Raw genomic sequence first — 14,271 nt, 5'->3', positions numbered from 1 at the left:
TCCCTCTCTTGCTCTCTCTCTCTCTGTCAAATAAATAAATAAAATATTTTAAAAAAGAAAGTAATCAAAACCTAACAGATGCAGGAAAACCTCTCTGCCTCCCCCACAGCTGCCTAAATACATTGGAAAGGAGAGTCTACACCAGGAAGAGAGCTATTAACAGAGACTCCCCTTTACCTAAGAAACTTACTTGCATACTAGCGCAACCTTTGTTTTTCCAAATATCTCCTCTCACCCTCCTGGAAATGGCCTTCCTCCCCTTTGTGTCCTCACACACCTACCCCTCTCCTTGCTCATAAAAGCTTCATGTTGCTTCATTGTCTTTGGAATTTCATATTTGTATGGATTCCCTGCCTGCACACCTATTAAATTTTATTTCCCCCATTGAATCTGTCTCGTGTCAATTTGATTCTAAGTCCAGCTAGAAGGACTATAGGGCAGGGGAAGGTCTTCCTCCCCGATCAAAGCTTACTGAGTTAATCAAGCTTTATGCTTAGTGCCTTATGCTTCTCTATACAGAAAATATAATTTAGGATTTTCCAAGGTAAAATCCTTCTGGTACTTTTACCTTTACTAAATTTTCAAATTTTCACAGTTGTATAATACTTTGTCATCACATTTTTTAACTTGGGAAGAACATATTTGTATATCTCATATTAAGAATTAAGTTTTCTTAGAATTATGTTTTCAAAGTCATTATCGGAAATGAAGTTTTTAGTAACCAGACTATTGCTTTTCCTTATAACTGAAAACATGACTCATTCGGTGGAGTGCTTAGAGCTTGCTTAATGGAGGGGAATTTTATCATGAAAACATATAAATCTCTGTTGGAAAATCATGGCAGGTTTTTGGTTCAAAACAGTTCTAGCAGAGACCCTCCAGAAAACAGTTCCTGAGGTTTTGCAACTATGTCAGTGGCCAGTTCTTAAACTTGCTGTTATTGAGCTGATCAATAACAGTAAAAATTTCCCAGGAATTCAACAGATAAGAAGGAAAGTAGCTGATGAGGAGTGAGGTCTACTGAAGAACATTCACCACCACCACCCAATGTCTCAGAAAAAAATCGCTTTTATCAGAAAGGGAGGGTTTATGTGACTCCCAGGGAGATGTATTATATTCATCATTCTTCTGTTTATTCAGGTATTTAGCGAGCCCATATTGCAGATTAGATACTGTGCTTAGCACTTAGTGATGACTGCTCTCTTTCCTTTTCCTTTGGGACAGAATGTTTGAAATCCGGGAGCAAAAATTAAATTCAATAGGGAACTTTTCTTCTCTTCCTGGTAGTAAACGACTGGTTTTTGTTTTGTTTTGTTTTGTTTTTAAAGATTTTATTTATTTATTTGACAGAGAGAGACACAGCGAGAGAGGGAACACAAGCAGGGGGAGGGGGAGAGGGAGAAGCAGGCTTCCCGCAGAGCAGGGAGCCCGATGCGGGGCTCGATCCCAGGACCCCAGGATCATGACCTGAGCCGAAGGCAGACGCGTAACGACTGAGCCACCCAGGCGCCCCTAACTGTTTTATAATACAGGAAAGTACTGCAAAGAGTCTGGCCACCCTCTGATTCAGCCAGTGACTCTCAGAGAACTCACAAGAGAATAGATAGTGTCTGCATGATTAATTAAATGGGATTTGATCCAAATGGTCCAGAAGTCCGAGGATCTGAGGACAAACCGAGAAGTTATTTAACTTTTCAGATTCAGAATGGATATATAGAAGCATTGTGGAAACGTGCAGAAAAAAATGAGAAGGAAAACATTCAGGGATTGATAGTTATGGCTTAGTGAGACAGGCAGTAAATTGTACTAAGTGTAATGAAAAAGGCTCCAAATTGCTCTATATTGAGACTTTTAATTATTATTTCTAGGTATAACAATTATGCACATCTTAAATACTATAGGTTTCCATCCTTGGATGAGTGAGTGACAATGTGTTGATCTTTCTTTGTGATCATGAAACTCCTGCTCTTCTAATGGCTGTTTTCCTAAATTTAGACCAAGTACCTAGCAGGAAATGGACAATATCTTGAATGCTGAAATTAAAAATCCCAAAAATATAGGTTCAAATGCTAGAGATGTTTAGTTACCATTTTTTTGCCTTTTGTTTTTCTGACTTAATAGCATATGAGAAGTTTGGTTTAGTAGGTGAGCTATGGTTTAATACTGAAGTCATACCTTCCGTTTGTAAAAAAAAAAAAACAAAACAAAACAATTTACGACATTATTGAAAGAGCCTCTTAGGTCTTGAAGCCCTGAGAAAACTCTTCATTCAGTTAAATTGCTTTACTGTAACAAAGAAAAGCATGCTAAAGCAGAAAATAAGTTCCCCCCTTTACATTAAGGCAGGATAGTTTTATTTAATAAAAGTAAAGCTAAACAAAAAAATTAAAATCAATATTTGATATCTAAACTAAAATACTTAAAGACCAGTATAAAGAAATGATGCCCATTTTCTTTAGAACAAAGTTCTATGTCTGTATCTATATTCTATAATACAAATATCATTTTAAACCAGAGGAGGGGGGCATGGCGTTGATGATTTTAGTTCCGAATAGCTAGATGATTCTTTAAATCCAGAATATATCTTCTTTTTTTTTTTCTTTACAAATATTCTGTGGTTCAGAAGCATTTCAGGGAAAGAAAATTAAAAGTAGGAGAGGGCATCGCATTCTCAAGTTCCTTGGAGCAGAATAGGGCCAAACACTAGAAACTGTTGGAATGAGGACAGAAGCAAGGTAGGGAGGCGCCTGATAAAATAGTGATGCGGGAGAGCTAGGTTCTTGTCTCATGCAGTTAAAGAATGAGTCTTGAGGACAATGGAGAGTGAGTAAAGCGATATAAGTGTATTAAGCAAGGATACAGAAAAAAAAAGCTCTCAGGAGTGAGAGGGATCCCAACAGGGTTGCCACTGAGGGCTTTTAGGGATGGTCTTTTAAAGAAAGCTAGCCAGGGAACTTAAATCTATCTAACATCTCTATTGATAGCACCATTGAGTAAGGACTAGTGATACACCTTCAATGGCTTACTTCCTTTTTAGGGTCTGGTAATTCTAGGTTGGTCACAAGTAGCTGTTAGAACAAGACCTCCCCTCTGACACCCTAGGACAGGATGGTCTGGTTTGTTCCCTTTTCTCTGCTTTCTTTTCATCTCCCACATTTTGAATTTTGTGAGCCTGATCCCATGGCCCCCTACCTATCTCTCCCTACCTAGCCCCACCTGTCCCTTATTCCTCCCCCTGGAATAGTAACCCTAACTGCCCTTAGGGAATGGGACAATGGGATGATGACCACTCTAGCTGCTTCCTGCTGAAATGGGGCAGCGGGCTGCACAGCAGTTAGAATCTATCCAGGGGTTGGTCCAGGGGTCCACGGTATGGCTCCAGGGGGTCATGATGGACAACAAATGGTACATGCATCAGCACATGCAAAAGGATAAATATAAAACAAGCATTAGGCCCCAAATTATGAATACAACCCTTAGATAAGATCCCCAATTACTAATTTTGTCAAATAGATCAGTGGATATTTTGATTTTATTTAATTGATCCCAAATGTCCCCTATTGATTGGGACACCTTGTGGAAGTTATCTGTAATGTCAAAACCACATGTGAGGAAATTCCTCACAACCCAAATGGTGTAGCAAGAGAATACAGTCAATAGTGGCACGGTTCTCGAGAAGTCGCTTTCTGACTTAAGTTTTGGCTGAGTGCATCTAGTGCCTGGAAGGGATCATTTAGAGTCCGGCTGAGCAAGCAGACTGTTTTGCTTATTTTATATTGCAGTCCTATCATAAGTCCTGGAAGCCCATAGGGAGCTTTGAGGCTTTTTGTTTTTTCTTTTTTTTTTTTTTGAATTGAGACTCTTTTTACCAGGAGGGCTGTTGTATGCTTGGCTAAAGTCTTTGTTTGTAATTGTACCTCAGTAGAGGTGGCTTCTAGGATAAATAGGACTAAGGAATAAAACAGTCAAGAAGTTCTCTTCGTTTGAGGTCTAGCTTGAGCAGTATTGTAATTACAATGAATCACTGGCAAGTGGGAGAAGACTTGTCTCAGGAGATAAGGGCATCCCCAAGTACATTATCCAATCGAATCATAAAGAAAGTGGGGTCATCATTTCCATAATAAGTCCATAATTAACCCCATGCAGTGGGGTACGCTCTGGCTTTAAAGGACCAATTTCGTTATCCCAGCCACACAAAATTGGTCAAAGTGCTAGCTGCATTACATAAACGCTGGGGAATAATCCCATTTTTTTAGTTCAAATAATCATATGATCATGGAGTCCTGTTATTATCCCCACAGAATAAAAAGCACGAAGACTGTCTATATGAGCTATTGTGGCAATTTCTCTGAAGTTTACCTCAAGTTGTCTAGCTTAGGTAAACAACATTCAAAGACAATCAGAACTAAAATTTAACATCCGCAAAGGTATGTTATTGAAACATAATTTCTCCCTCTATACTAACCCTCATTTTTAACCAGAGGTAGCCAAATCAGGACTAATATATTTGCAAAACAAGTCCAGCTTTAACATACTTGGCCTGATTGTTTACATAAGCTCAGCAAGAATAATAAAAGAGTTATCTTTTAGAATCTGCTTTGCTGGAACTTTTATAAGGAATCTCTAGATTGAACTTTTAGTAGTCTCTCCAGGCCAGAAGCCACGCCAAGTACTTGCCATCAGACATGCCTGCAATACTTGTAGATTTGGGTGAATTTCTCTTCCCGAGGTCCCCAGTATATCCTGAGGTTCCTACACCTGCCAGGAAGTGACATTCTTTACTCATCTGGTGAGGCTGCTGGGAACTCTATAAGCAAGGTATCAGGCCAACATTTCCAAGGGGCTTTACGGCTCCAGGTTTTGTAAAGCTAACCTTAGTTCCTTAAAGCTGTTTGGTCATATCTGAGTCTATGCATGTCTCTCTCAAATACGACATTCCAGTCAAAGCCTTGGTAAAATAACCAGTGTTTCAAATGGTGTCCTGTTACAAGGAGAACAGATTCTTACTGAATTTAGGCAAATGATTGTTTACCATGGAAGAAAGCTGATTGAGACCTTTTGAATTTCAGAGGGTTTAGGTAGAGAGAAATGTTAAATGCTTTAATGCTTTTGTTTACACATGAATACTTTATCACACTTTTTAAAGTCATAGATATCTTGAGAGAAAGTTTACTTAATCTGGGAGAATAAACATTAGAGAACCAGCAGTGTTTCAAAAAAGAGTCACAAAACTATAATCAACTTTTAGTTCATTTAGTCCCACTTTACTAATTCTTGTTTAGTTTGAATGCAGCCTTAGTTCTAGAAATTCTTACCCATTTCTGTTATAATCTTAAAGATATCGAATACCTGTATTTGTCCTAAAAATCCTTTATATGAATCTCCTTGAAGATGGACATCTTTTTGCAAGAGAATAAGAACAACTATAAATGACAAAAATTCAGAATGGATATGGTTAAAGATTAAAACATATTAAAACTTTAAGAATTGCATATCATCTCTAGAATGGTAATAGCATTTACCTGAACGACATAACCTGAGGCTTATCATTTGTTTAACAGTGCTTCTGGAGTAACTTAACAAATCAAATAAAAAGCCTAATGAGTTAAAGAGACTTCATTTATAATTAAATCTTGGAAAAGTCATTAAAGCCTTCGAAAGTTTAAAAGCAAATGCCTAAATAGGATTAGGGATCCTCAAAAACCTGATAAAGGCAAAACATAGAAACTGGTTTTTCTGGACAGGCAAAGAGAAAACGACTGTTTATTTTTTAAAGAGCAGATCAATTAATTCAAGAAAACTTTGTCTATTGAACTGAGAGAAAGCACTTTTAATCTTATACGAGTGTACTTTAAAATCCATTTATTTCAATCTTAGTCCGTCCTGACCACATTTAAAATTCCTTTCCAAAAATTACCCTTCTCAAACCTTCTACAACTTTCCTTTGCATTCAGATTTTGTCCCAAGCCATTTCTCTTCAAACAACCAGTCTCCATTTAGGACAAAATTACCTTCTTTTACCTTCAACAAAAATGTATTCCCATTCCTTATATCTTTCTTACATATCTCCTATTTTTCTACATACAGAGTTGTTTCCCTTATTTCCATCAGTCTTAATTACATTTAACAGAATTTTGCATTCTTAGAAACCTTGGTCTCCAGTGAAAACTAAGTAGTAACCAGTTGTGAACTGTTACACAAAAACTTTAGACGGCAAATTTGTGAATCAATTAAGCACAAAGCATGTTTACCAACAGACTTAAATATCCTTAGTTTCTTCGCAATAAGTAGTCAAAAGCACAAACCTACGTCCAGTAATCAATGATTTAGCACCTTATCCCATTTGGAAAACACCTAGATGTCCAATGAATTTAATCCCCTTTGTCATCCTAACAAAAGTTTAAAGTTTCAGGGTACTAAGGACTTTGAAAGCTATCTTAACAATTACCCATGAAAACATTAAGCATCATTTTAAGCCATCTTTCTGCTAACAAACTGTAGTAGAGACAACTTGAACTTATTTGGCCTTCAATAGATTTTGGTGGAATAGAAGTTTCATATTTAATGTTGATAACTTTGAAGACATGTCTATTTTAAGTAAACCAACAAACTTAAATTAGTTTAAATACCTAGTTATGTTCCACCTGGGCCCATTTTTAAAAAGTCAATCAGTTTGCTCCCCATCGTCAATTTTACCTGAGACACAGGTGGGGGAATCTCAAGTGAGCAATGTATGCAGACCACACCCAAAGTGGTGCAGAAACAGGTGGAGAGGGAGGGGGAGACAGAAGAGTACAGCCAGAAGGCAGAGAAAAAGGGTTCCCAGTTCTGAAGCTCATCCACTTGGACCAATGAGTAAACGCCATGTTTTTCCACCAGCAAGTGGGAATAGGCAGTCCATGTCAGGCCGGAGAAGATAGGGAATTTCCCCGAAACAAAGGGAGTTTCAGCAGCTGCTTGGAAATATTCCTTAAAGTCCCTGTCCTGAGGTAGACTAACCACAGATGGCTCCAATTTATAGCCATTAACCTGGGAAATGAGTGAGGTAGAAGCCCCCACATCTATTAGGAGGAAGAGTGAGAGAGAGAGGGAGAGTCAGGGTCCCCTTTGCTAGGGAGGGCCTTTGTTTCCTCCAGCAATCTAGGTTTATTTGGAGGAGGCCTATTTAGACAACTATCCAATATGTCAGAAGGGAGTTTATTGGTCTGGCTACCACCAAACACGTTCCACAAGAGGTCTGTAGGCCTGGGTCCTGATTTAGAGCCCCGAAAGCCTGGATGGATCTAGGGGTAGCTCCGTCTATTCGCCTTGTTTCCTGCAGAAGACACCTGATAGATCCCACCCTGGCCATGCAGTGAACATTGCAGGAGCTCAGTCTTCTCCTAAATTTGCAATCCAAATCGTTTCCAGTGGGTTAAAAGGCACCCCAAGGAAGAGTCCTTGGGAACTGAAGAAGAGACCATGCCTTGTCGTGAAGGTCATGCCTTATTTTATTTTGCCTTAAAGAACCCGCCGTGTTCAACCCATGGGAAATACTAGAAAAGTCTTACAAGGAGAAATTACCCAGTTTTGCAGTACCCAATCTAGAGAGGTCCCCTCAGAGGATGGTTTGTTTCCCATCTCCAGATCCCAGTAGGAGTCAGTTACCCCGTACCTGTTACGGAGAGGTGACTATGAAGGCGTCCCTACGTATCAGCTCTCGCCTATGAACCAGGGTGTCCCATGGTTTCCTACTCAAGGTGAAAGAGTGGGTTAACATCTTGGGTTGAGGAGGGCTCAGGCCAGCAGGAGTAGCCACTCTTACCTATCCGTCACCTGATCCTCCTTTTCTCCTCTGGATTCCCCCCCCCCAAAAAAATCTGGCCTAATTATAAGGCTTTGGCGAGGTTAACAGTTTAAACTTTGAAATATTCTTTTTAGAAGGCTAAGAATGCAAGCGAAACAGCTACGGTCTCTTAGTGGGAGGCCTGTTCTGCTTATGGATGAGGCTTCCCTGGGGTGTGACCCCCAGGGCTAGGTCTCTAGCCTTTTAGGTGTCTCAGAGACCCCAAGATCACCCATGGTAACCAAAGGGCAGGTTCTGAGCGCTGGATTGCCAGTCCTTACGTGCACTCCCCGATGAATCTTATACAAAGTAGGGAATCCTTGTAATGACCTCATTCTTCGGAGCTCTCTGGATTGAGCCCTCATTTTTGGTCATGTAAATGCGCTTGCTTTCCTAGCCCCATGGTGCCTTATGAGTCAGGCCCATTATAAGCCAATTTCCAATTATGCTTCCTCACCTCACCCCTTGAGCGCTTTTCCTGTCCATCCTGAACCAAGTTCTCATGAAAGACACTTTTAAATGAAAAAGTCTTACATCTACATGGGCAACACTCTTCCTGAAATGAATCCGTGATTAAAAGGGCATACTGATCATCGGAGATTGGAAGGACCTGAGGGAAAGTCCCTGAGGTGGGAGAAAGCCACTTAAGAAAAGCCAATGAAGAGAAAGCAGAGCTGGGTAGGGTTAGGCCAACATTCCCTTCTTTTGAGAAAGGGGGATTGACCAAACCTTTCTCCAGAAGCCTGTCACCTGAGACTTAAGACCAGTGGCCGCGCTATTCACCTTTAATTGGCCGACAGGTGCTGGGTTTTGTTGCTTGTTAAAAGAGGTCATCTAAGGGAGAGACTTCTCCCAGGAAAGAAGAGAGTCGCTTTTATTCACCCTTCGATGGGAGTGATCCCAGGTTTCGGCACCAAAATGATGCGGGAGAGTGAGGTTCTTGTCTCATGCAGTCGAAGAATGAATCTCTCGGACAACAGGGAGTGAGTAAAGCGATAGAAGTTTATTAAGTGAGGATACAGGAAAAAAGCTCTCAGGAGTGAGAGGAATCCCAACAGCATTGTCACTGAGGGCTTTTAAGGATGGTCTTTTATAGAAAGCTAGCCAGGGAACTTAAATCTGTTTAACATCTCTATTGATAGCACCTTCAATGGCTTACTTCCTTTTTAGGGTCTGGTAATTCTAGGTTGGTCACAAGTAGCTGTTAGAATAAGACCTCCCCTCTGACACCTAGGACAGGATGGTCTGGTTTGTTCCCTTTTCTCTGGTTTCCTTTCATCTCCCACATTTTGGATTTTGTGAGCCTGATCACATCCCCCTACCTAGCCCCACCTGTCCCTTATTCAATAGTACTTATCTTCAGACCCACCTGGTTTCCAGGTGAGACCGTTGAGGGGAAGGAGGGGAAGAGACAGTGATTATCAGCTTTGTTTGACTTAGTGTTTCTAGCCCTAGCTAAGTGTCTACCATGCAGTATGGACACAAAGGGCTGGTGGACAAATGATAGGAAGGACAGCAGCTGAGATCATAGGTGACATGGACAACCTGGTCAATGGGGAAAAGCCTGTGTTTTGGAGCCAGGGAGCCCTGGGTTTGAATTCTAGTTCTGCTGCCTCCTTTCCTGTGTGGCCTGACACATGTTCTTTTACCTACTGAGACTATGACTCCTCTATTTTAAATGGGGCTACTTACTGTTGGGATTTCTAGGAGCCAATACAAAAACGGTCTTTTACTCCTCAGTTCTGAACAGACTATGAGAGTGATAGCAATTGAATTATCAGCTTAATTACTGATAAAGGCAGCCAGAGATGTGGCTTAAATCTATAGTGAATGGTCTAATAGCCCTGTCCTATAAATCAGTGGAAATGTGAGGAGTGGGAATACAACTCCCCTCACCACTTGCCCCCCAGGGCTTTAGGGTGGAATGATTTCATTTAGGTGGGCAATCAGGAAGTCTTACTTTTCACTCTTCTCTCTCAATCAGATTTTGAATATTTCAGAAATCAGCTGAAATGAGCATAGACTGGGCTATAGAGGACTAGCAGGGCCTTTATTTAAAAAACCTGTATGTGCCTACTATAGCCTCATGGGCTGTTCTGCCCCCTAAGCAGTGATTCTTTGAGCCCAGGTAGGAGATGGCTTTGTTAATGCTAGATGGAGGGATTGTTCCAAGCAAATGTTTAGGAAACCCACTATTGCTAAAATGGGTTCCTAGCAATAATGCTGTAAGTAATAATAACAGTAATAATAATAATAAACCTTTCCTGAGCTATATTTTTAGAAGTTTAATCTGCTAGATCAGATTAGATTCTGGCTGATCTCCTTATTTAAGCACTAAGGAGAAATCCAGAGAAAAATGGCGCCATCACGTATCATGAGCGTCAGGAAGAGATTTACTTTACTATTTGGAACAGTTTGTAAGATTCCTGGAACCTTTGTACCTCCACCCCTCTTTGCTATTTTTATTACCATCTGTCTGCTCTCCTATAAGGATTAGCTAGAAAGGTCTGAAAATGGAAAGGACTTGTGTGTGTATTTTCAGTAGCAACAAACAGCCGTGAGGTGACCTCTATCCTGCCAAGTGGGTGAGGAGCCCAGGAGGGGAGAGTGGGTCGTGGCATCCTGCAGGCTACATCTCAGGAGTCTGTGGAAGGAGGGGAAAAAACAGAGTAGCCGAGTGGAGATGGGGGTGGGGGGCACAGGCAGTGAATCCAGGACAGAGAAATTACCCTAGGTTCTTAATCAGCGAGAGACCCACCCATGTTCAGATTTCCCGAATTTAGCTAGACTAAAATTGATGCTTACAACAGCCAGAAAAAATTTTTGTTGGCATTTCCTGATTTAAAAATAAGACTAACAGCTCCTTTTAAGTGAGTTATCTTAATATTACAGATATTTTAATTTGGATTCTTGGATCAAGTGGATGAAATAATGTAGAAATTAATTCATAAATCTTGGCTACCAGGAAGTGAATAGGACTTGTGAGTTGTTGGACAACACTCCCGTGTACATTAGTTTTTCCCAAATCCTTTGACCGCCGGTATTTTATCCTAAGAGCGGGAATGGGAAACTCTCCACTCCCATTCTCAGGCTTAGAATCCACTGGAACTTGTGGGATGAACATTTTACCCAAATATAGACCTTTCGGTGATTAAGCTAATTTACTCTTTTCAAACTGTGACATCCTGTTTATAAGAAAGAAGACTTCTAAAAAGTCATCTTGAGTATGAACTAACTTTCAAAGTCAACATGTTGGTGAACTTATGTGTTAAGTGAGTCACAACTATTTGGATGAAGATTTTTCTGGTTTTGAAAGAGAAAGTACTTGGAAAAAAATGTCATTTTGGTTTCAATGAAATGGAAACCTTTGAAAAATGGAATTCGCTAGCAAGCCTATCATATAACAAATTTCCACACACACTTCTTAAGTCACTTCTGTGAATTTGTAGAGCTGCTACCCCCCTGGGCCAAGTCTTAACCATCACGAGATGCATTTGGCCTCCACAATCCTTCCCAGAAATGATACTTTTTGAAATTCTACACAAGGTAAAGTTTCTACAATATTTTGAAAGTCACATTATTTATTTGGAAACTGGGTTTTTTTAATTATTTTTTTGTCCCCAAAGCAAGCTGAACCTGTGTCTATTCATATTACTTGCCTGATAGAAAAATGTTCTCTTTTTACTCTGACCTTTTGATATTTGAAAATGTCATTGCAGGCAACTCAAAGTCTAATTTATAGCCATGTTATATTCAGTATTTTATATCTGACTTTAATGTGTACTTGCTATTTATTAGCAGTTCTTCTGAACATATGGGTTGGATTTTTGTGACTTGAGTGCATCCGTGACCCCTCTCAGCATCCCATCTCTGTGTCGTTCTCACTACAGTCCTTATTTCCTGCTCTGCCCTGTTACACATTATATCTTTATTTAAGGATCCTGCTGTGTACTTCCACCTGCTGCTACCTCAAGCACTTCAGACCTATCATGTACCAGTTTGAATTACTTTTTTTAAGTTTATTTTATTTATTAATCTCTATACCCAAAGTGGGGCTTGAACTCACAACCCCAAGATCAAGAGTCAGTGCTCTTCTAACTGAGCTAGCACCCCCCCCCCAATTTTTTTTAATCCCTGTTCCTTCCCCTGCGTTTCCTGTTCAGTGGCTAGTATCCTCTCCCAACAGAGGGACTCTGGTCATCCTAGAGCCCTGCCTTGATGATGCTGCCTCTACCACCTTTTCCTTCCATTCCAGCCCTAACTCAGGCACAATAAACTCTTGGCTAGTTCAGAACAAAAGTTTCTCATGGGACTTCCCTGTCAACTTTCCTTCTCTCTGGATCTTTCCATGCATATGGTCAAACGTGAATAGAAGACTTATCACCTATAAACTTTACCTATGCCCCATTGCATCAGGAGCGAGTTTTTACAAGCTGACACAACTCATTTTTTCTAGATTCCTCTCTTCTACCCATCTACTCCCTGGCCCCCATCCATATGTAGCATTAGCTACCAAAGTCCTTTGAATATGTCGTATATTTTTACACTGAATTTTTCTCTGTTTTGATCTTCATTACTGAAGACTCCCTTTCTCTCTTCTCACCTTTCCCCTTCCAGAAGTAAAAAAAAAAAAAATCATTTCTTCCATGTCCTCTTGTAAGCACTTTTTAAAAAATTCTTTTTTGCTGTCACTTGATCTACCCCGTTATGAATGATTGTCTCTGTGAGGCTTTCTCAGGGTAAATTATGAATTTCTCAAGAGAGAGACTTGTTTCTCTCTCTTCTGAAGAGAAGTAACTGTTGGAGCGTTTGGGAGTTACTAAGTGCGCCATTAATATGTGCTGAAGTAGGGATGTGTTGAAATGTATTCAGATTCTCATAGGTGCGTTTCTGTATCAAATGGATGGAGAAGTAACAAAGGTTACAGTAAAGCAGAAGAGCTCCTTTGCTAATTTTTTCTTGAGAGCCAAGGATTTAAATATGTGACATATATGGGAATTCCTCTGAAAAGTCCAAGAATAATGAATGGCAGTATCATCTGCAAATCACTGTTTGTTCCGATTAGCCTACCAAGGCATTGTCTCAGGCTTTTGTTATCAGTCCATTGTATTGGTGATTTTAGAATAAGAACCACTTCTGTCCAGGTCTACTTTTAATTGATTGGTTAGCATGTATTGATTGGGTAGCATGAATTGATTGGCAGTAATAAATATGCTAAGTTGAATGCGTACCCAAAAAAGTGTCATTTCTGTCTTCTACTTGTTACAGTAGAGGTGGAAAGAGAAACTACTACACGTGGAATACTTAAGTGCTAGACTAGTTGAGACAGATTATAATAAACAAAAAAGAAACATAGAACAAAGACAAATCATTATGACTTGGAGATGTAATGAAAGGTCTCATTAAGAAGAACGTAGTGACTAAATATAACACTTGGATGTTAGCTAATTGGAATTAAAATAAAAACTTAAAAAAAAAAAACCTAGTGACTGGTTCTTGAAAAATAGATACGGACAGGAAAGAATCCCAAATGAAGAAAATAATGTGGAGGTTTCTGTTTTGTAAGTCACAATTCAGTTGATACTTTTAGCAAATATCCATATTGTTTACTTTCATATGAATATGAAGTTATTTTGTTCTGCTTTATTTTTCTCACACAGGTGGATCAGATATTGAATATCTAGACTTCTATAAGCCTGTCGTGTGGTTTTGGATCCTTGTAGGGCTTGCTTACTTTGCAGCTGTCCTGAGCATGATTGGAGACTGGCTCCGAGTAATATCAAAAAAGACAAAGGAAGAGGTAAGAATTAAGGAGTGTGCAAAAAGCACTCCTATTTAGCTAATTCAGTAAACATTATTTTTCATCTTTTTTGACATTTATTTTTTATTTAAGATTTTTAATATTTATGTTTGGTGTGAATTTGCTGTATGTTAAGTGTAATTCAGTTAACAGATACTTGCTAAACACCCCTATGTACCAGGTACTGAGGCTAATTTATAATGAAAAAAGATGTAATTTAAAATATTTTCCTCACTATTTCTTCTTTTTTCTTTTGTTTCATTTTTTTTTTTCTTAAGGGCACAAGGTAAATGTTATTCCATAAAAAGAAATACAATAGAAAATATTTATGTCAAAATGTCAATAGCATGGAAAAGTGAATGTGTCATATAATATTGAATTTTTTTTTACTATATTGAATTATTTCCTTCTTTCTTATATCCCTATAAACGTGTGCAAGTACATATAGGTATGTATACCTATGTGCCCAAAGCTGTATGCATTATGGCCAAGTTCCCTGTGTACGGATTTCAGGTGTTCAAAAAGATACTGTTTTACCCATTTTATACAACTATACATATAGAAATGACATTAGAATTTTGACCCATGAAATTTTGGAAAGTTTAAAATTTTAATCTTGTTCTTGAAATTTTATACTTTGGAAATT

At 39.2% G+C, this 14,271-nt stretch overlaps 1 protein-coding gene across 4 annotated transcripts in view; it reads left to right on the top strand.

The window, feature by feature from the left end:
- Positions 1 to 14,271, top strand: part of KCNK2 (potassium two pore domain channel subfamily K member 2) — a 147,922-nt gene that overhangs the window by 83,309 nt on the left and 50,342 nt on the right. For all 4 annotated transcript variants that reach the window (XM_078078111.1, XM_078078110.1, XM_036099985.2 and 1 more), the window contains exon 6: positions 13,486 to 13,625. In XM_078078111.1, the coding sequence (XP_077934237.1) occupies positions 13,486 to 13,625 (140 nt within the window). The remainder of the gene's footprint in view (positions 1 to 13,485; positions 13,626 to 14,271) is intronic.

This window comes from Halichoerus grypus, chromosome 7, assembly GCF_964656455.1.
Source record: "Halichoerus grypus chromosome 7, mHalGry1.hap1.1, whole genome shotgun sequence".
Classification (NCBI taxonomy): domain Eukaryota; kingdom Metazoa; phylum Chordata; class Mammalia; order Carnivora; family Phocidae; genus Halichoerus; species Halichoerus grypus.
The sequence above is the reverse complement of the archived record's forward strand: the minus strand, read 5'-3'. Positions and strand labels throughout refer to the sequence as shown.